A 21,967-nucleotide genomic window follows, 5' to 3' on the forward strand; every position below is an offset into this window, starting at 1 on the left:
AAATCAAATTGGCCCTGAAGCGGGGAAAGCTGTCCAATCAGCTGCCTGTGGCACACCTGGGGAGACAGGCATTCATAGACCTAGAGACACTGATTTAGTTGTCACTGGTATAGGATGTAATGAACAGCAGAGAATGTGTACTTTTGTAATAAATCAGCATTACTTACTGGTTCATTAGTGCTGGAGGGGTTACTACTCCCATTATCGTTACCTCACATTCACTTTTCAACCAAGGTCTGTGAAGTAAGCTGAAGTGAGCAGTTTGGGTTTCTGCGTTTGCATTCATGTTATAAGTGATTTTAATTGTCTTTACTTTTAAAGAGCGAGCCCTGCTCAATGCTGTAATTACTTTGATACTTAGAGTAAACGATGGATTGCTAATGCTTAGCAAACTAATCAGCTAATTGAAATGGCAATGTACTGCCAATTAACTTAATAGTAGGGCTGTGACAATACCAGAATCGCAAAAATGGAAACACAAAGCAGGCCATAAATCTTTTGCTCCTTTAAAAACCTGCTGTGTGTAGAATATTGTGTGCTATAGCTTGGGAAATTAAATAAATGTGACTCTGGATGACAACATGATGTTTGTTTGAAACATTCGTGCTGTTTTCCTAAGGAAGATAAATCTGCTTCGTGTTTTGTTTCCTTGCCACGATACTAACAAGTACTGCGGTACTGGTATCATCCCGGCCCTACTTAAATTAGAATGAATCTTTGCATTGTACTGTGTATTCTAAGAACTCTGAATAAATGGGCAATGATCAAGTTTGCCTGACGACACAACCATTGTAGGCATGATTACCAACAACGACGACACTGGAGGTGAGGGCCCTGGCTGAGTGGTGCCAGGAAAATAACCTCTCCTTCAACATCACAAAACAATGGAGCTGTTCATGGATTTCAGGAGACAGCAGAGAGAGCATGCCCCCATTCACATCTACGGGGCCGCAGTAGAGTTTGTGAAAAGCTTCAAGTTCCTCAGGGTGCACATCACTGACAACCTGAATGGTCCATCCGTATAGACAGTGGGTTGAAGAAGGCACGGCAAAACCTCTTCAACCTCAATCTGAAGACCCCTGCTTGACCCCTAACACCCTCACAAAAGTCTACAGATGCACCATTTGAGAGTATCCTATATATTTATATTCCGGACTCTGACATTGCTCATTCTGATTTCTTACAGTGGATTCGGGAAGTATTCAGACCCCTTGAGTTTTTCCACATTTTGTTACTTTACAGCCTTATTCTAAAATGTATTAAATTTGTTTTCCCCTCAATGTACCCCCCCCCCCCCCCCCCCCCCCGTATAGTCTCGCTATTGTTATTTTACTGCTGCTCTTTAATTACTTGTTAATTTTTTTTTACAGATAAGAAGTAAAAGTAACTGCATTGACTAATAACATTTGATTTGGTAATGACAAAGCGTAAACAAGTTTAGAAATTTTTGCAACAAAAAAAGGAAACAATTTGTATAAGTATTCAGACCCTTTACTCAGTACTTTTTTTTCTCAAGGACATTCAGAGACTTGTCCCCAAGCCACTCCTGCGTTGTCTTGGCTGTTGTCCTGTTAGAAGGTTAACCTTCGCCACTGTCTGAGGTTCTGAGCAGGTTTTCATCAAGGATCTCTATTTTGCTCCGTAAATTATTATTTTTCTCTCGATCCTGACTAGTCTCCCAGTCCCTGCCGCTGAAAAACATACCCACAGCATGATGCTGCCACCACCATGCTTCACCGTAGGGAAAGTGTCCGGTTTCCATCAGACGTGACACTTGGCATTCAGGCCAAAGAGTTAAATCTTGGTTTCATCAGACCAGAGCATCTTGTTTTCTCATGGTCAGAGTCCTTTTAGGTGACTTTTGGCAAACTCCAAGCAGGCTGTCATTTGCCTTTTCATTAAGGAGTGGCTTCCGTCTGTCCACTCTATCATAAAGGCCTAATTATTGGAGTGCTGCAGAGATGGTTGTCCTTCTGGAAGGTTCTCCCATCTCTGGAGCTCTGTCTGTGACCATTGGGTTCTTGGTCACCTCCCTGTTCTTGGGAACCTTCAATACTGCAGAAATGTTTTGGTACCCTTCCCCAGATCTGTGCCTCGACACAATTCTGTCTCGGAGCTCTACAGACAATTCCGTTGACCTCATGGCTTGGTTTTTGCTCTGACATGCACTGTCAACTGTGGACCTTTTATATAGACAGGTGTGTGCCTTTCCAAATCATGTCCAATGAATTGCATTTACCAAAGGTGAAACATCTCAAGGATGATCAATGGAAACAGGATGTGCCTGAGCTCAATTTTGAGTCTCATAGCAAAGGGTCTGAATACTTATGGAAATAAGGTATTTCTGTTTTATATATTTGCAAATATGTTTTAAAAAAACGTTTTGCTTTGTCATTATGGGAAAGGGTGTTTGTAGATTGAGGATTTTTTTTATTTAATACATTTTAGAATAAGGCTTTAACGTAACAAAATACTGTCATTCTTTTGTTGTGGTGTTTTGTATTGTTCGGTATACTGCACTGTTGGAGCTAGAAAAATGAGCATTTCAACGCAACTGCGATTAACATCTGCAAATGTGTACGCGACCAATAACATTTGATTTTAATCTAGCAGTGTATCTAGCACAGATGTTGTTTACATTTCAATGATGAAATACCCTCAACAGGGTGCCATCCCACAAGGTACAAGCCTGTTGAATCAATCTTGTTTACATGTCATTTGAAACGACAAAAAAATAAATGTGATGCTGAATGAATGTGAAAAACTGATTTTATATTTGTAAAAAGTAATCAACAGCCCAGCCCCCCCCCCCCCCCCCCAACTTTAAACCTAAATCCAATGTTTCAAATGGTTGTTGATTTCACATTTGAAATCATGTTAGTTGACAACTCAATCTATGTAAATCAAAACTAGACATTGAACTGATGTCTTTGCCCAGTGGGATTAAAGTTTGTGATCATAATTAATTAGATTTCTATGTGGTCCACTATTTACAGAAAATTGATTAATTAATCTATGAGCATTAAATTAACATGAAACCATTTACATAGATAAAGCTCTAAGTTTTCTGATTTGATATTGCATTTTACAGGTAACCCCTCTTAGCCTGTATACTTAATTCTCATCTCCATGTCTGTCTCTATTTCTGGTAGCTGATTGGGGGGTTCATCCTAGCCATCGGTATCTATGCGGAGGTCGAGCGGCAGCGCTACAAAACCCTGGAGGGGGTGTTCCTGGCCCCCGCGATCATCCTGATCGTCCTGGGGGTGGTGATGTTCATTGTCTCCTTCATCGGCGTGTTGGCCTCCCTCAGGGACAACCTGATGCTCCTCAAAGTGGTGAGTACTAGGCCGGGGCGGCAGGGTAGCCTAGTGGTTAGAGCGTTGGACTAGTAACCGGAAGGTTGCAAGTTCAAACCCCCAAGCTGACAATGTACAAATCTGTCGTTCTGCCCCTGAACAGGCAGTTAACCCACTGTTCCTAGGCCGTCATTGAAAATAAGAATTTGTTCTTAACTGACTTGCCTTGTTAAATAAAGGTAAAACATTTTTTTTAAATACAACACTGTGATATAGGCTTGAGGTTCACCACTCACCAGACCAGGGTCAAATACATATCTCAAATATTTTAATGTATTTAATGTGCACTTGATTTACCTTGGGCTTTACCGTTTTGGGACTAAATCATTGGTACCATTGTACCACTAAATTCTAGGACATGGACTGTGTATAGTCCTTGAAACATATTTCTCGATTATAATTTCAGGTCTTCAGTGCTAAGGCCATGAGACAATGTAGCTCATGTCAGTATGCAAAGTATGAGTGCTAAACCATAAATGTTACCTGAAATATATATTTTTATTATATTTCACCTTTATTTAACCAGGTAGGCAAGTTGAGAACAAGTTCTCATTTACAATTGCGACCTGGCCAAGATAAAGCAAAGCAGTTCGACACATACAACAACAGAGTTACACATGGAGTAAAACAAACATACAGTCAATAATACAGTAGAAAAATAAGTCTATATACAATGTGAGCAAATAAGGTGAGATAAGGGAGGTAAAGGCAAAAAAAAGGCCATGGTGGAAAGTAAATACAATATAGCAAGTAAAACACTGGAATGGTAGATTTGCAGTGGAAGAATGTGCAAAGTAGAGAGAAATAATGGAGTGCAAAGGAGCAAAATAAATAAATACAGTAGGGGAGAGGTAGTTGTTTGGGCTAAATTACAGATGGGCTATGTACAGGTGCAGTAATCTGTGAGCTGCTCTGACAGCTGGTGCTTAAAGCTAGTGAGGGAGATAAGTGTTTCCAGTTTCAGAGATTTTGTAGTTCGTTCCAGTCATTAGCAGCAGACAACTGGAAGGAGAGGCGGCCAAAGGAATAATTGGTTTTGGGGGTGACCAGAGAGATAGACCTGCTGGAGCGCGTGCTACAGGTGGGTGCTGCTATGGTGACCAGCGAGCTGAGATAAGGGGGGACTTAGCAGGGTCTTATAGATGACCTGGAGCCAGTGGGTTTGGCGACGAGTGTGAAGCGAGGGCTAGCCAACGAGAGCATACAGGTCGCAGAGGTGGGTAGTATATGGGGCTTTGGTGACAAAACGGATGGCACTGGGATAGACTGCATCCAATTTATTGAGTAGGGTATTGGAGGCTATTTTGTAAATGACATCGCCGAAGTCGAGGATCGGTAGGATGGTCAGTTTTACAAGGGTATGTTCGGCAGCATGAGTGAAGGATGCTTTGTTGTGAAATAGGAAGCCAATTCTAGATTTAACTTTGGATTGGAGATGTTTGATGTGAGTCTGGAAGGAGAGTTTAGTCTAACCAGACACCTAGGTATTTGTAGTTGTCCACATATTCTAAGTCAGAACCGTCCAGAGTAGTGATGTTGTACGGCGGGCAGGTGCAGGCAGCGATCGGTTGAAGAGCATGCATTTAGTTTTACTTGTATTTAAGAGCAATTGGAGGCCCTGGAAGGAGAGTTGTATGGCATTGAAGCTCGTCTGGAGGGTTGTTAACAGTGTCCAAAGAAGGGCCAGAAGTATACAGAATGGTGTCGTCTGCGTAGAGGTGGATCAGAGACTCACCAGCAGCAAGAGTGACATCATTGATGTATATAGAGAAGAGAGACGGTCCAAGAATTGAACCCTGAGGCACCCCCATAGAGACTGCCAGAGGTCTGGACAACAGGCCCTCCGATTTGACACACTGAACTCTATCAGAGAAGTAGTTGGTGAACCAGGCGAGACAATCATTTGAGAAACGAAGGCTATCGAGTCTGCCGATGAGGATGTGGTGATTGACAGAGTCGAAACCCTTGACCAGATCAATGAATACGGTTGCACAGTATTGTTTCTTATCGATGGCGGTAAAGATATCGCTTAGGACCTTGAGCGTGGCTGAGGTGCACCCATGACCAGCTCTGAAACCAGATTGCATAGCGGAGAAGTTTTGGTGGGATTCGAAATGGTCGGTAATCTGTTTGTTGACAAGGCTTTCGAAGACCTTAGAAAGGCAGGGTAGGATAGATATAGGTCTGTAGCAGTTTGGGCCATGAGTGTCCCCCCCCCCCTTTGAAGAGGGGGATGACTGCAGCTGCTTTCCAATCTTTGGGAATCTCAGATGACACGAAAGAGAGGTTAAACAGGCTAGTAATAGGGGTTGCAACAATTTCGGCAGATCATTTTAGAAAGAAAGGGTCCAGATTGTCTAGCCCGGCTGATTTTTAGGGGTCCAGATTTAGCAGCTCTTTCAGAACATCAGGAGAAGGAGAAATGGGGAAGGCTTGGGCGAGTGTGGGGGGGACTGTGGGGGGGGTGCAGTGCTGTTGACCCGGTTAGGGGTAGCCAGGTGGAAAGCATGGCCAGCCGTAGAAAAATGCTTATTAAAATTCTCAATTATAGTGGATTTATCGGTGGTGACAGTGTTTCCTATCCTCAGTGCAGTGGGCAGCTGGGAGGAGGTGTTCTTTATTCTACATGGACTTTACAGTGTCCCAGAACTTTTTAGAATTTGTGTTGCAGGAAGCAAATTTCTGCTTGAAAAAGCTAGCCTTTGGCTTTTCTAACTGCCTGTGTATATTGGTTTCTAGCTTCCCTGGACAGTTGCATATCACGGGGGCTGTTTGACGATAATGCAGAACGCCATAGGATGTTTTTGTGTTGGTTAAGGGCAGTCAGGTCTGGAGAGAACCATATCTGTTCCTGGTTCTAAATTTCTTGAATGGGGCATGCTTATTTAAGATGGTGAGGAAGGCATTTAAAAATAAAAAAAACAGGCATGCTCTACTGATGGGATGAGGTCAATATCCTTTTTAGCATAGCATCAGTTGGTTGGGTTTCAGCTTGATTTGTCTGCAACGTCCAACAGGGTAATTTAAGACTCATTAGTAATTGTAAGTCCACTAGCTACATAAGTTTCATTGATGTATTAATTTGGCACAGTTTAGCCACCCGCATTGACAGCATTTGAAATATGTAATCAGACTTTAGCAGGCCCTCGTCCATTTTAGATATGACACATTGCTCTGATTAATTAATGACTGGAATAATATTAATCACATTTTGAGATGTTTGCGTCTACTTTTACGTAGATGTATTGGCTTTAGTTTGATTCCTTCTGAACGAATTAGAGATTTTTGTCTTCTAAAAGCAATAACTTTTTTTTGCCTAAACAAATTCTGCTATTTTATTTCACTTAGGAATAAGTTTTTTATTTTTTTTTATTTTACCCCCTTTTTCTCCCCAATTTCGTCAGATCCAATTATTAGTAGTTACTATCTTGTCTCATTACTACAACTCCCATACGGGCTCGGGAGAGACGAAGGTCGGAAGTCATGCGACCTTCGAAACACAACCCACAACCCAGCTTCTTAACACAGCGCGCATCCAACCCGGAAGCCAGCCGCATCAATGTGTCGGAGGAAACACTGTGCACCTGGCAACCTTGGTTAGCGTGCACTGCGCCCGGCCTGACCACAGGAGTCGCTGGTGCGCGATGAGATGAGGATATCACTACCGGCCAAACCCTCCCTAACCCGGGCGACGCTAGGCCAATTGTGCATCGCCCCATGGACCTCCCAGTCGTGGCCGGCTGCGACAGAGCCTGGGCACGAACCCAGAGTCTCTGGTGGCACAGCCAGACCACTGGGGAATGTTTTTTTTTAATGGTACTGTGTGCAGAAACCACAATACAGGCAGTTTTTTAAATGGCGCCTGATATTCAAAGACATTAGGCATACAATTGGCAACATCTTAGAACAGTGCCCCTTCAATTTCATCATGCAATGATCAATATGTTTGTTTTTTGTGTATAAGGGCACCACAAGTGTCCCCTATTCATTATCAACATTTTTTTTGTTGCCTTAGCTGAGCTGCTATCAAAATGGCAAAGAGCAGCAGCATTTAAGATGCTACAGCAAACCGGTGGTTTTGTGGTTCACAAGCTATGATCAAAGGAAAGCTAACCAGACAGATCCATTAAATGTTTTTATAAATAAAACGATTCTGTGTAATAACCTTGTAAATGTGATTTTGTTTTTCAGTTTCTCTACACCCTGACAGTCTGTCTCATTCTGGAGCTCCTCGGTGGCATCCTGGCTCTGGTCTTCAGGCATCAGGTACCGTAAACCTATTACTTAGCCATTATTAAACTCATAATCATTGAGAGAAAGCCAATCTTTATATACACAAAAGGGACTCATGCTTATTGGATACATTTACCTTGGCTTGTGCAAGTAGAAAGCTAACAAGTTTATGAAACAGTGTACGTTACAATAAGTCAACATAGTGGGACAAAATCAATTGTGTTATCAGGCAAGGATATTAACTGCTCTTTTCACCATTCTCTGGGTATTTCAGATTGACCCTTGTGGTTTCCATATAGGAATTTTCCAATGTCTTGTGTCTGATATTCCATGCCCGTTATGTTTTGAAATTTGTGAAAAGATTTTTGGCCGGATAAAATTGACAAACTTGCAAAGAGGGAAAGATGTAGGAGGACTATTCATACCAAACTTTAAATTGTATTTCCAGTGTTAGCAGTTGTTATGCTTTAACACAGACCCCAAAGCAAATCAGGGGGAGGAAAATAGGTTTATTCGAAGAGGATAAATCATAGATATTATGCTGAGGGGTAGATGGTTGTTCCTTCCCTGTCCTCAGTGATCCTCTCCTCCAGAGAACAAAGGGACAGGATGTAGTTTATAACACAGCCCTAGCTTGTGGTTGGCCAATTAGAAGTCCTTGCAATAAAACTGGTCAAATGGCCAAATAACAAGTATCTTATTTCAGGCTCACTGTATAGACAAATTCCTCCCATGTCTCTGACCCATTGCTCATCAGTCCCCTATTACAGAAAAAACACTTTCCATTGATCGTTAGTATTTTATTGACTTCTCGTCCTCTGTCTCTCATACTCTGTCTCTGCGTTGTGTATTTATCTTCAAAATATTCTTATACTCCCCCCTAGACCATTTAAAAAATATATATATATATATATATATATATATATATACTTAATGTATTTTTAGAAAAAGGGAAAAAATAGACTGTATAAAAAACATTAACAGGAAGCATAAAACCATTCACATTAAACACCATGCATTTCATAAAACACAAAGAGCATATTGTACTTGCTGTTACAATAATAAATAGATTTCAAACAAAGTTATAGAAAATAAATCTTAACAGGCGTAATGATGATGTCCCTTATGATTCCTACCACATCCTGTATTAGGAGGAAACTCACAAAAAAATATAATTGTCTACAAGACAATATTCATTCATCCTATTGGCAAGGTAATCATTCACCAAGTAATTTAAGTGACCAGCTCTTCCACACTGGTATCAGTCCCGCATAGATAATTTTGTCAGAACATCATTTATAATAGTTATGTTCTGACAGTCTGCAGGTAATGAGGAATTCTTCTTCCGTTGCACTTCACTAGTGAGCTTGTATTGTTTCAGGTACAGTCCATGGTTCAAGGGATATTGCTGCAGCTTCAGACAATAGGTTATCATAACCTGTAAATGAAGGAAACAAAAAAGTGAAAGTAACATGTCCTGGTAACATTTCCCTAAGTAAGCATGTCCCAATATAAAAATAGTATATAATTTTTTTGTTTTTTTAATTTCAGGAAAATGTTGGACATTTCACCTAGATATCCCTAATATGACAACTGTGGTGTACAACACAGAAGCTTATCAGGTTCTGATCATCTTACTATGCTTCTTTACCTGAGATTGGCCCCCGATGGCTAATCAATCAGTTCTTCATTCTCCAGGATCCTCTGTCATCAAAATGGACAACCTTGCAAATGAGTGACATGTATCCATCCTGATTTTCTCCTTGGACTTTTACTGCTGTTATGAGCAAAACTTGACAAGGACCTTTCCATTTTGGCCCTAATGTCTGTTACATCTTTTTTTACCATCACTCACTGTCCTGGTACTACGTCATGTCCCCCCTCTGGACTTATTCCCCACGCCTCTTTTACTTGTCTTTCTGCTTTCCCTACTGCATTAGAGAGTTGTATGCAATAGTTAAGCATTGTGTCACTCATGAAGTGAACGTCTGCTTTTCTCAACTCTAACGTGCCTGGTAGTGACATGAGTCGACCTGTGACGACCTCAAACAGACTCAACCCTGTGGTTTTATTATGTGTTGCTCGTATACTACATAATACCGTAAGCAATGCATCTGGCCATGCTATCCCTTCTTGATGCTTTGAAATTCTCTTTGCAAACTCGATTTGTGTGTTCTACCTGCCTACTCGATTGAGAATGAGACTGGCAACTACACTGCCCTTATATGTTCAGAAGACGAGCTACCTCCTGACACACTTTTCCTGTGAAATGAGTGCCTTGGTCGGAATCTAATTGTTCCGGAAATCCCCATCTGTGAATGATTTCTCAAATCAGAATTTTAACTGTGTGTTGTGCGTTTCCTTTCTTAGTAGGGTAGGCTTCAACCCATCTTGAGAAACGACCAGCATATCTTCATGTCCTTTACATTTTGGCATTGTGATGTAATCAAGCTGTAGATGTCTGGAGGGTCCTGCTGGGGCAGGTGCTTGTTGTGTCTGTACTTTCACTCGTCCCTTGGTGTTGTGTCCCGTACAAATATTGCAATTCGCCATAACAGCCTTAGCCTCTTTCTGCACACCATGATTCCACCATTTGCTCACAAAACCATGAACTATCTTGTCCACACCAATGTGTCTCCAAAGAGTGGATCTGTCACCAAGTAGGGTAAGAGTGCATTTGGCGCTACACATCTCAGGTTGTATTTCCACACACCTTCTTGATTGAGTTTGCATCCTGCAGCCATCCTTTCCCACACTTAATCTTTTGGTGCACTGCCTTGCATATCTCTAATGTGTTGCAGTGTATCCAAGGTGTATCTCCTGATCATTTTAGGAGACAGAGGTGTTCTCTTGGCAGCCGCTTTAGCAGCTCTGTCAGCAAAATCATTACCTTTACTCTCATCTGTAAAGATTTTTCCATGTGCTTTAATATTCAAATTTGCAACTTGTCCAGGTAACTGGAGAGCATTCAGTAGAGCCATCACCTCTAGTCCATTCTTTACAGGAACTCCCAGTGATGTCATGAATCCTCTGTTTTTCCATTTATTTTTTCAAAATCATGGGTAACTCAAAGCATACCTTGTGTGTGTTAGTTGTTTTTCTTCAGCCTGTTTACACACTTCTGTCAAAGCCACCAATTCCACCAGCTGTGCTAATATTCCTGCAGGTAACGTGCCTGTCACTTTCACATTGTCCATTGTAGTAACTGCCCAGCCTGCATTCCTCACACCCCCCTCCACAATGCTTGAACTGTCTGTGTATAAGAAAAACTCTGGGTTTTCCAACAGATGACTCTTAATAAACCCATCAAAGAGCTGATCCAAAACTAACTCACAACAGTTGTTCAAGTAATGTGGTATCTGGAGGAAGCATCAGAGTAGCTGGATTACATATTGTGCCACGTTGTATGATGCTGTTAGCAGCCTCCACTACTTTAGTAGCGGCCATGGCTTCTTTGCTTGCACCAGCATTGTCTTTGGGGACCCTGCTTCTCCTGGCCATTCCTCATTCCTTACAGCCTGTGTTCTGGTTGGACTAAGACATCGTTCGTCATTGCTGTCAGTATCTGTTGACTCATAGCTAGGCAGTGCTGACTAGATGCTTGAAACCTGATCTGCCTTGTGCAATTCAGAGTGGGGGTAGATTGAGGGAACAAAGGGGTCCACTTGTTAGAGCCATGTCTGTTTTTACGACCCTTGCCTGTAATTGTTGAATTTCTTCTTCCAAGGTTTTGCTCTGTTCACCAAGAGCTTTCAAACTGTCTTTATCGCCAATGTCCTGTCATGATTCTCCAGAAAGAATGTCTCATCCCGTTTCCTTACTTCGACTAATACAGTTAAAGACCATCGTGTCTTTGTCAAGGAATTATGCATTCTCTGTATTTTCCCCCAAGCTTTTTGTATATCTGACATATTCCATCTTTCTCATCATTGACAGAATATTTTTCTCTTGCCTACACCTCTACTTTGAAATGGTTCTTCATATCACTAGACGGTGAATTTAAAATCTCTTTCATGCTCACATCAGGAGGAGCTGTGCTCTTTTTCAGAGTGGTTTTCTCACTTAACAATGGCATTACATTAACTTCAAAAGTTGTTTTAATATATATCTCTATGTTTATATATTTACTTGACTGAAAAATATGACCCCTTTCTTTTAAGGACTCAAACATCTTCTAGAACACATTGTTTCATGTAGAGACAAACGATTGCATATTTTTTTGTTATAAAGTTAATTTACGAAAATTGCCATTTAGCAAGTTAACTGACTAGCTAACATTAGCCAGCTATCTAGCTCGTGTTATGACATAAGTATGAAATTGTAATTTGTGGTGTTTAATGTTTTAGGGACTCCTGAGAAAACCAGGCTGTCGTCTTGTGAAACAGTGGATGTAAAGAATCTAGCTAGCTAAAGCACTTACTGCAGATTGAACAATTGTGTAAGCTTGCCTTGCTTATGTTTGTCATGCAATGCAGCTGAAGTAACATAGCTAGCTAACTATTTATTTTCTTATTGTGTAGTGGAGGATAAATATAACTGTATGCCTATGGATGTTTAGCTTGCTACAGTATGTAGCCGATCTGTGTATGAACACTAACACTTTTGGTATGAATATTAGTTCAGAACCTATGAACCGCAGCTATCATAGTTGTTGTATTGACTTCAAGTCTGAATGGCATTAATGAAGCCTATGGATTGAGTAGAATATAATAACTTTATTGTGCAAGTCCTATATACATGTACAGTAGTTATTAACACGCATGAGATCCCCACATTGGGGGGAGGACACAGGATAGGTGTAGTATTTCAATGAGATACTTAATTAATCTAAACCAGTGGAGAATGTGAAACACTTTATTGAAAGTTCATTATCCAGGTGTTATAAATGCATAATACATGCATTATAAATAGTATAATTGTAATACAAATACAAGTTCAATCTGTACTTCAATGCACATATGATGTGCATATTTTTTTAAATAAGGGGATGAAAGAGGAGGTGGGGAGAGAGGTGTAGAAGAGCAGGGAAGACAGCATATGATTAATGAATTACAATGCTACCCTAATATTCTCTCAGTTCATCACAATTACATAGTGCCTCTAGCGGTGTCTCCTAACCCGCCTTGGGCTCCCAGTCAGCCCAAAGGTTATCTTAAGAGCGGGTTAGGAGGCAATGACGGGACTGGCTTCCTCTCTCACATCAAAACGTACCTGCAGACGAGAGGCCGATGCATAGAGAGAGCATGATTAAGCTTTGCTTTTTTTATTCGCACACGGTCCGTCATCATAATCATCAGGAGGTGAAATGCAAAATTTACCTTGGATCATCAACTCTGGGACTACTACATCTCTCTCTGTATTTCAATGTAAAGCATCTCTTTAATAATACTTCCTGTTGACCTGACCAAGTGACCCCTCCTCTATGATGCTGTGCCCTCTGTGTCAGCCAGTTCAGATACGGGAGGGATTCAAGAACACAGCTGATATAACTTAGAGGATTTAGGGAGAAGGGGGAGAGGGATGAAGTGAAGGAGAGAGACTGTTATTGAGAAAAGAGTTATTAAAAAGAGACGGGGGGGAGGGGGTCCACACTAAGTGGCTACAGAGTACTTTAGGCTGAAAAACTGTGACATGAGGACAAACAATTAGACTTTTACATTACCAGATCAGAAATGAATATATAAATGCCACTTGAAGCTTGATGATGACTTGATCATTTGAATCAGTTGTGTAGTGCTAAGGCTACAGCTGGTGAGGTGTCAGGTTCACCTCTGTACTTAAAGGGTGATTATTCCAACTCTCTGTGAAACGCTGCAGATCTGCCTGCAGACAAGATAGGAACACATATCACACAGAATAGATGGATAGAATTCGACAGGTCAAGGTAGCCTTCTTCCTCCAAACTGTGCAGCAAGTTGTAGTACAGACATGTCGCAGCACTCAAAACATCTCTCCATAAGCAGTCCACTCTAACAGAGAGAAAGAAAAGGTTTTGGGGGGTAGAACCTGATCTCTGTGGTCTTACTCAATGAATAGTGAACACTGAGGTGGGTCCGAGGTTATAGAAATGCAAGTTGTGAGTGGTTACTGGTGAGTGGTTATGTGACGCAGACACCTATCTGAGTGTACCTGAAATGTTTAAATATAGAGGGCTATGTGTCTCACCACTTGGTTATTGCAAGGCTAACCCCCAGGGAAATCATGACTTGGCAGCAACAGGGGATTGATAGTCCAGTGAAAAATGGCTGAGTGTTAGTAAATCTGAAAATTAGCAGCTGACATCTTAAGGGTTTTTAAATAAATGCATGTAAGACAGCAATAAGTGAACATACATCTGGCAATATCTTCATTTTCGATCCCTTGATCAGCTCGCACTCTGAAAGTCAAGAAAATAGCTTCTTTTTTTGTAGATATGAAAACAATGACTGCGATATGGCTGTTCAATCTAAAGCAGCAGTTGTCATTTTCAGGATACGTTAATACAGCACAGAAAGCTTAACACCAGACTGGTATTGTGGTTGTTCATAAGGTGATGGGAAATAGGCAATATGCATACAAAATAATATACTTACCTTCCTTGAAAATCCATCTATACTTCCAAAGATGACAATGTTGTATCTTGAAAAAAAGCATTGGAATTAAAAGTGAAATGTTTAACTTATTAACTGGCTTCATTATTTATGTATTACCAGTTGATGAAGAACAACTCCAATTTCATTCATCATCAAACATTTTGTCTACGAATAAGTAAGAATAAAAAAGTTTTTAACCTCTAGTGACACCCCATCCCGTGAACGGGAACGTTTTCATCTTACACAAATTAGCATGACGCAACGGACATAAATCTTCCTAGAAAATCTTCCTATTCATGAAAATCACAAGTGAAATATATTGGAACACAGCTTAGCCTTTTGTTAATCACCCTGTCATCTCAGATTTTCAAAATATGCTTTACAGCCAATGCTAGACAAGCATTTGTGTAAGTTTATAATAGCCTAGCAGAGCATTATGCCTTGCTAGCAGCAAGCAACCTTGTCACGGAAATCAGAAAAGCAATCAAATTTAAATTGTTTACCTTTGAACTTCGGATGTTTTCACTCACGAGACTCCCAGGTAGATAGCCAAAGTTCATTTTTTTCCCAAAATATTATTTTTGTAGGTGAAACAGCTCCGTTTGTTCTTCACGTTTGGCTGAGAAATCGCCCGGAAATTGCGGTCACCACAACGCTGAAAATGTTTCAAAATTAGCTCCATAATATCGACAGAAACATGGCAAACGTTGTTTAGAATCCATCCTCAAGGTGTTTTTCTAATATCTATTCGATAATATATCCGTCGGGACAATTCCTTTTTCTCTAGGACCGATTGGAGTAATGGCTACCTCTGCACTTTACGTGAGAAACTCTCTCGGAGCCACCATGTGACCACTTACGCAATGTACCCCCATACGGCTATTCTTCAACAGAAATGTGTAAAACTACGTCACAATGCTGTAGACACCTTGGGGAATACGTAGAAAGCGTAAACTCGTTGATGGTACATTCACAGCCATATAGGGAGTCATTGGAACGCAGCGCTTTCAAAAACTGGGGCACTTCCGGATTTGATTTTTCTCAGGCTTTCGCTTGCAACATCAGTTCTGTTATAGTCTGAGTATCTTTACAGTTTTGGAAACGTTAGTGTTTTCTATCGAAAGCTGTCAATTATATGCATATTCTAGCATCTTTTCCTGACAAAATATCCCGTTTAAAACGGGAACGTTTTTTTTCCAAAAATGAAAATACTGACCCCTAACACCAACAGGTTAAATAACTTCTACATCTTAGTACCTTATCAATGTATGCTTTGTATCAATGTGGACGAGAGACGGGAGCAGAGTATTTTTGCCGAGCAATGCAACGAAGCTGGATCATTCTGGCAATGATACGTGTACCATCTACACGCTGCAAAGACTCCATAACTCTTTGCCATTGTACACGATGGCCCATTGCTTGGAGACTTCCTCTGACCATTCTAAAGCCCGCATGAGGCATCCTTGCCTTAGCCTCTCTGGGATACGTGGGACGGTAGCGTCCCACCTCGCCAACAGCCAGTGAAATTGCAGGGCGCCAAATTCAAAACAACAGAAATCCCATAATTAAAATTCCTCAAACATACAAGTATTTTACACCATTTTAAAGATAAACTTGGTGTAAATCCAGCCACAGTGTCCGATTTCAAAAAGGATTTACGACGAAAGCACACCAAACGATTATGTTAGGTCAGCACCTAGCCACAGAAAAACACAGCCATTGTTCCAGCCAAAGAGAGGTGTCACAAAAAGCAGAAATGGAGATAAAATTAATCACTAACCTTTGATGATCTTCATCAGATGACACTCATAGGACTTCATGTTACACAACACGTATGTTTTGTTCGATAAAGTTGAAATTTATATCCAAAAATCTCAGTTTACATTGGCGTGTTATGTTCAGTAGTTCCAAAACATCTGGTGATTTTGCAGAGAGCCACATCAATTTACAGAAATACTCCTAATAAACATTGCTAAAATATACAAGTGTTATGCATGGAATTTTAGATCCACTTCTCCTTAATGCAACCGCTGTGTCACATTTCAAAAAAACTTTACGGAAAAAGCAAACCATGCAATAATCTGAGTATGGCGCTCAGACACAAAAACAAGCCATGCAGATACCCGCCATGTTGTGGAGTCAACAGAAGTCAGAAATAGCATTATAAATATTCACTTACCTTTGATCTTCATCAGAATGCACTCCCAGGAATCCCAGTTCCACAATAAATGTTTGTTTGATAAAGTCCATCATATATGTCCAAATACCACCTCTTTGTTTGCGCGTTTAGTACACAAATTCAAACTCAGGAGGCGCCGGCAAGTCCAGGCGAAAATTCAGACGAAAAGCCATATTACAGTTCGTAGAAACATGTCAAACGAAGTATAGAATCAATCTTTAGGATGTTTTTATCATATCTTCAATGTTTCAACCTTGAATTCCTTCTGTAGAAATGCAATGGAACGCAGCTAACTCTCACGGGAGCGCGAGAGACAGCTCATGGCACTCTGCCAGACACCTGACTCAATCAGCTCTCATTCCCACCTCCTTCACAGTAGAAGCCTCAAACAAGGTTCTAAAGACTGTTGACATCTAGTGGAAGCCTTAGGAAGTGCAATATGACCCCATAGACACGGGTATATTCAATAGGCAATGACTTAAAACTACAAACCTCAGATTTCCCACTTCCTGGTTGGATTTTTTCTCAGGTTTTTGCCTGCCATATGAGTTCTGTTATACTCCGACATAATTCAAACAGTTTTAGAAACTTCTGAGTTTTCTATCCAAATCTACTAATTATATGTATATTCTAGCTTTTAGGCCTGAGTAGCAGGCAGTTTACTCTGGGCACCTTTTTATTCAAGCTACTAAATACTGCCCCCCCAGTCCCAAAGAAGTTAATGGCCCTGACATTCTGGCCTAACCCTTCATCTGACATATCAGAATAGCATTCCCTGACAGACCATATTATGTTTTCATCCTTCTGTAAAAAAGCTAACTGTTACACTGTCATTAAATATGATTATATTTTGACTATGAAACAAATAGGACATGGCCTGCTTAAGAGTTGCCATGAAAGAAAGTTAGATGAATTCCCCTGGAAATGGCAAGAACAGGCGTTCATAGCTAAATTATTTTGGTTAGCTTGAGAATAATAATTGCATGATTTATCATTCTACTGGATGGATGAATGGATGGATGGTAGAATGTTATGAACTGACAATGAATTGTAGGAGGTAACTACTACCTATGTAGAAGTTGGACGGAAGAACGGCCAGTGCTGCTTACCTGAGATGCCATCATCACGCAGTCCTTCGTAGGTGTCCGCTATGACTTCCTTTGTGTCGGAAAGAAAGGCTGAACGGTATTGGTTGTAGCCAAACTGACACTCAAAAAAAATATATATACAAAATATTTGATTGCAAAAAAAATGTTTGCTTTCAGAACAATTTTATTTTGGGTTGAAAATAAAGTTTTGCTCTTGACAAAAATAAAAAATAAATGTACCTCCATAGCATAACAATTTGCCTGTGAATAACCACACCTTCATACAAACTTGCTATGCAGAATTCTTGACTCACAACCGAAAGTGCTCCCATATCCTGCCAGCACGCTCACAATCGAGCCACTCAGGCGGAGAATGATGCGTGGAAGAGGGCGAGGAACGAGATGGGAGTAACAACAATTTGTTTCAAGTTGGGGAGGGGGGTTAATAGCTGAACAATAGACTATTCAACTTTTACTAAAGAATAGTCTAATAGCCGAGCTAGGTGTGGAGAAAAAAAAAACTATCACAGACCAGATTTGCCCTAACGACCAAGGGGTAGTTACAACACTGATTATGCTTGTGTCTCTAACTGACAATGAATGGGCAATATAAACCAAATAATGAACTGATAATTGTGTACGACTTCAAATGAAACAAGCAGAGAGCAGGTTTCGAACACTCAACCTTCTTGCCCGTAGTCCAGCGCGCTATTGACTGTGCACCAAAAGCCTGCTCAAGCCGCAGAGTCGATTGAGTAGCAAGCTACCGCGAGGACGCGCTCTATGTAATAAAGTAATGACTTTTCAAATAAGTTACCTTACACGTTATGTTTGCTGACAATTTGTTAGCTACGGTGTCCTTACGGAACCACATAGCTAACATACCGGTACATACTGCTGTAATGATATGCTATCTACCTAACGTTAGTAGTTATACATCAAACTTGCCAGTATATTTACAATAGGTTAACTACCCAACGTTTATTGACTTCATTATTCCTGTCATTCTTAGCTTAGCTAAATGGTATAGTTGTGCGTTCTCAATGGACATTCGGGTGCTTTCGTAAATTCTTTCTGGCTATCTACTCCGATTTCAGAGCACTCTCGTCTGAGTGTGCCAGAGTGCAGAATAACTGAGGAATTTACGAATGCTCAACACCCATTGAATATGGCCGGTGTCAGTAAACGTCTGCAAAAAAGCGTAATTAAATTTGTTTCCAGCAGCACAGTTAGTCACCAACGCTCTGGTTAACATGAAAACTGCCTAACCAGCTCTGCTAGGGTGAGTAAAATGGTCAGAGTGGTCTCATTTGTGTCTGGAAGTAGCTAGCCAACGTTAGCTTGGGTGATTGACTGCCGTTGTAAGGCCAGAGCGCTGTATCTCCCTAATTTTCCAGAGTAAAAGCCTGAAACAATGCCTAAAGACTGGCCACGTGTAAAGGAAGCCATAGAGACCATGAACTGGGTCCTAAGTCTTTGTATGGTGGATAGGCTTTCAATGGAAAAAGTCTTTCAAAGTAATAGTACTTCCTGGTTGGATTTTCCTCAGGTTTTTGCCCGCCATATCAGTTCTGTTATCCTCAGACATTATTTTAACAATTTTGGAAACTTTTAGAGTGTTTTCTATCCAAATCTACTAATTATATGCATATCCTATCTTCTGGGCCTGACTAGCAGGTAGTTTAATTTGGGCACGCTTTTCATCCAAAATTCGGAATGCTGCCCCCTACCCTAGTGAAGTGAATCAATTTGTTAGGTTTAGTGCAGGGATTTTCAAACTTTTCTTGCTCAGGGACCCCTCCCAGGCAAACCAGCGACTCGGGGACCTTCCATCATATGTTAGCAAGAAAAATGCCATCGTAACGGTAACTAATCCGCCTAAGGTCCAATACAGATATGTTTCAAGTCTGAACATGATCCTGTCAAAGAGGTTACATGGCAATTTGTGTCTTGAGGAATTGCTTATGCCAGGATTTAAGACAATAAAGTAATTTTTATTGACAGGAGCAATATAGGGAGAGTTCAAGTGTTGGTGCATTGAATTCCTTATTAAATGTATAAACAAAAATGTACTCAATTGTTTTAAAGCTGCCGACACTATCAATCCCACAGTCTTAATATATTTCACCCTCTTTTTCTTTTCCACCACCATAGACTGTGGACCTCTTAAACAAAAACATTCGTAAAGGAATAGTGAATTACTATGATGATCTGGATTTCAAAAACATCATGGACTTTGTTCAAAGAAAGGTAAGATTTCAGTTTGAAAAACATTTATGGATATTCTTTTTAGGTTTTGTGTCTGCGATTCTTTGTTTTTCATTGCCGTTGAACAAATGTAATTTGTGATTATTCACTTTGACATAATGGGAGGGGTTATGTCACAAAGGGAAAAGTGGTTCGTTGTAATTAGAAGGTTCCTACCGTGTGGGGGAGAGATGGATGCTGTAAATGCAGCATTGGAGTTCTCATTCTCACCCCTAACCTTGACAAAATCTGTTACAGAGAACCCATTTTCTCCAGCAATCCTGCTTTTCCATAAGTTGTTACACAGGAGGACTACTGATGATAGAAAGTAACCCGGGTACTGTGAAAAAGTATTTGCCCCCCCCAATCTAATTATTTTGGACTTTTACATTTATTTTAAATGTTATCATATCTTAACCAAAACCTAATATTAGATAAAGGGAACCTGAGTGAACAAATAAAACAACAATTACATACTTACTTCATAAACAAAGTTAGGCAACACCCAATGCCCCTGTGTGTGAAAGTAATTGCCCCCTTACACTCAATAACTGGTTGTGTCACCTTTAGCGGCAATGACTGCAACTAAATGCTTCCTGTAGTTGTTGATCACTCTCTCACATCGTTGTGGAGGAATTTTGGCTCACTCTTGCATGCAGAACTACTTTAACTCAGCGACATTTGGATTTTCAAGCATGAACTGCTCGTTTCAAGTCCTGCCACAACATCTCAACTGGGATTAGGTCTGGACTTCAAATTTGGTGCTTTTTAGCCATTTATGTAGACTTAATTGTGTGTTTTGCTCATCAAATTGTATTTGTCACATACACATGGTTAGCAGATGTTAATGCGAGTGTAGCGAAATGCTAGTGCTTCTAGTTCCTACAATGCAGTAATAACCAACGAGTAATCTAACCTATCAATTTCACAACAACTACCTTATACACACAAGTGTAAAGGGATGAAGTATATGTACATAAAGATATATGAATGAGTGATGGTACAGAACGGCATAGGCAAGATGCAGTAGATGGTATAAAGTACAGTATATACATATGAGATGAGTAATGTAGGGTATGTAAACATTATTAAGTGGCATTGTTTAAAGTTGCTAGTGATACATTTTTTTACATGTATTTTTCCATTATTAAAGTGGCTGGAGTTGAGTCAGTATGTTGGCAGCAGCCACTCAATGTTAGTGGTGGCTGTTTAACAGTCTGATGGCCTTGAGATAGAAGCTGTTTTTCAGTCTCTCGGTCCCTGCTTTGATGCACCTGTATTGACTTCGCCTTCTGGATGATAGCGGGGTGAACAGGCAGTGGCTTGGGTGGTTGTTGTCATTGATGATCTTTATGGCCTTCCTGTGACATCGGGTGGTGTAGGTGTCCTGGAGGGCAGGTAGTTTGTCCCCGGTGATGCGTTGTGCAGACCTCACTACTTTTTGGATAGCCTTACTGTTGTTGGCGGAGCAGTTGCCGTACCAGGTGGTGATACAGCCCGACAGGATGCTCTCGATTGTGCATCTGTAAAAGTTTGAGTGCTTTTAGTGACGAGCCGAATTTCTTCTGCCTCCTGAGGTTGAAGAGGCGCTGCTGCGCCTTCTTCACGATGCTGTCTGTGTGGGTGGACCAATTCAGTTTGTCTGTGATGTGTACGCTGAGGAACTTAAAAATGACTACCCTCTCCACTACTGTCCCGTCAATGTGGATAGGGGGGTGCTCCCTCTGCTGTTTCCTGAAGTCCACAATCATCTCCTTTTGTTTTGTTGAGTGTGAGGTTATTTTCCTGACACCACACTCTGAGGGCCCTCACCTCCTCCCTGTAGGCTGTCTCGTCGTTGTTGGTAATCAAGCCTACCACTGTAGTGTCGTCTTGCTGCATGACCCAGATGACTTCAGCTCACAGACAGATGGCCTGACATTCTCCTGTAGAATTCTCTGATACAGAACAGAATTCATGGTTCCTTCTAAGGTAATGCGTCCAGGTCCTGAGGCAGCAAATCATTCCCAAACCATCACACTACCACAACTATGCTTGATCGTTGGTACGAGGTTCTTACTGTGGAATGCAGTTTGGTTTTCACCATGCATAAATGGGACCCATGTCATCCAAAAAGTTGTACTTTTGACTCCTCTTTCCATAGAACATTCTTCCAAGAGTCTCGATGAACATCAAGGTGCTTCCAGGTGCTTTTTGGTAAACTTGAATCACCTTTTTGGATGACAGGAAGTGTTTGGTTGCTGTCATTGCAGCTAAAGGTGGCACAACCAGTTATTGACTGTAAGGGGG

At 40.8% G+C, this 21,967-nt stretch overlaps 1 protein-coding gene across 2 annotated transcripts in view; it reads left to right on the forward strand.

Moving 5' to 3' along the window:
• tspan15 (tetraspanin 15) overlaps positions 1-21,967 on the forward strand; it is a 45,164-nt gene that overhangs the window by 10,639 nt on the left and 12,558 nt on the right. For both annotated transcript variants that reach the window (XM_021580984.3, XM_090217255.1), the window contains exons 2-4: positions 3,153-3,338; positions 7,551-7,625; positions 19,586-19,681. In XM_021580984.3, coding sequence (XP_021436659.2) covers positions 3,153-3,338; positions 7,551-7,625; positions 19,586-19,681 — 357 coding nt within the window. The remainder of the gene's footprint in view (positions 1-3,152; positions 3,339-7,550; positions 7,626-19,585; positions 19,682-21,967) is intronic.

This window comes from Oncorhynchus mykiss, chromosome 23, assembly GCF_057628025.1.
Source record: "Oncorhynchus mykiss isolate SJ-2025 chromosome 23, ASM5762802v1, whole genome shotgun sequence".
NCBI classification, from domain to species: Eukaryota; Metazoa; Chordata; class Actinopteri; order Salmoniformes; family Salmonidae; genus Oncorhynchus; species Oncorhynchus mykiss.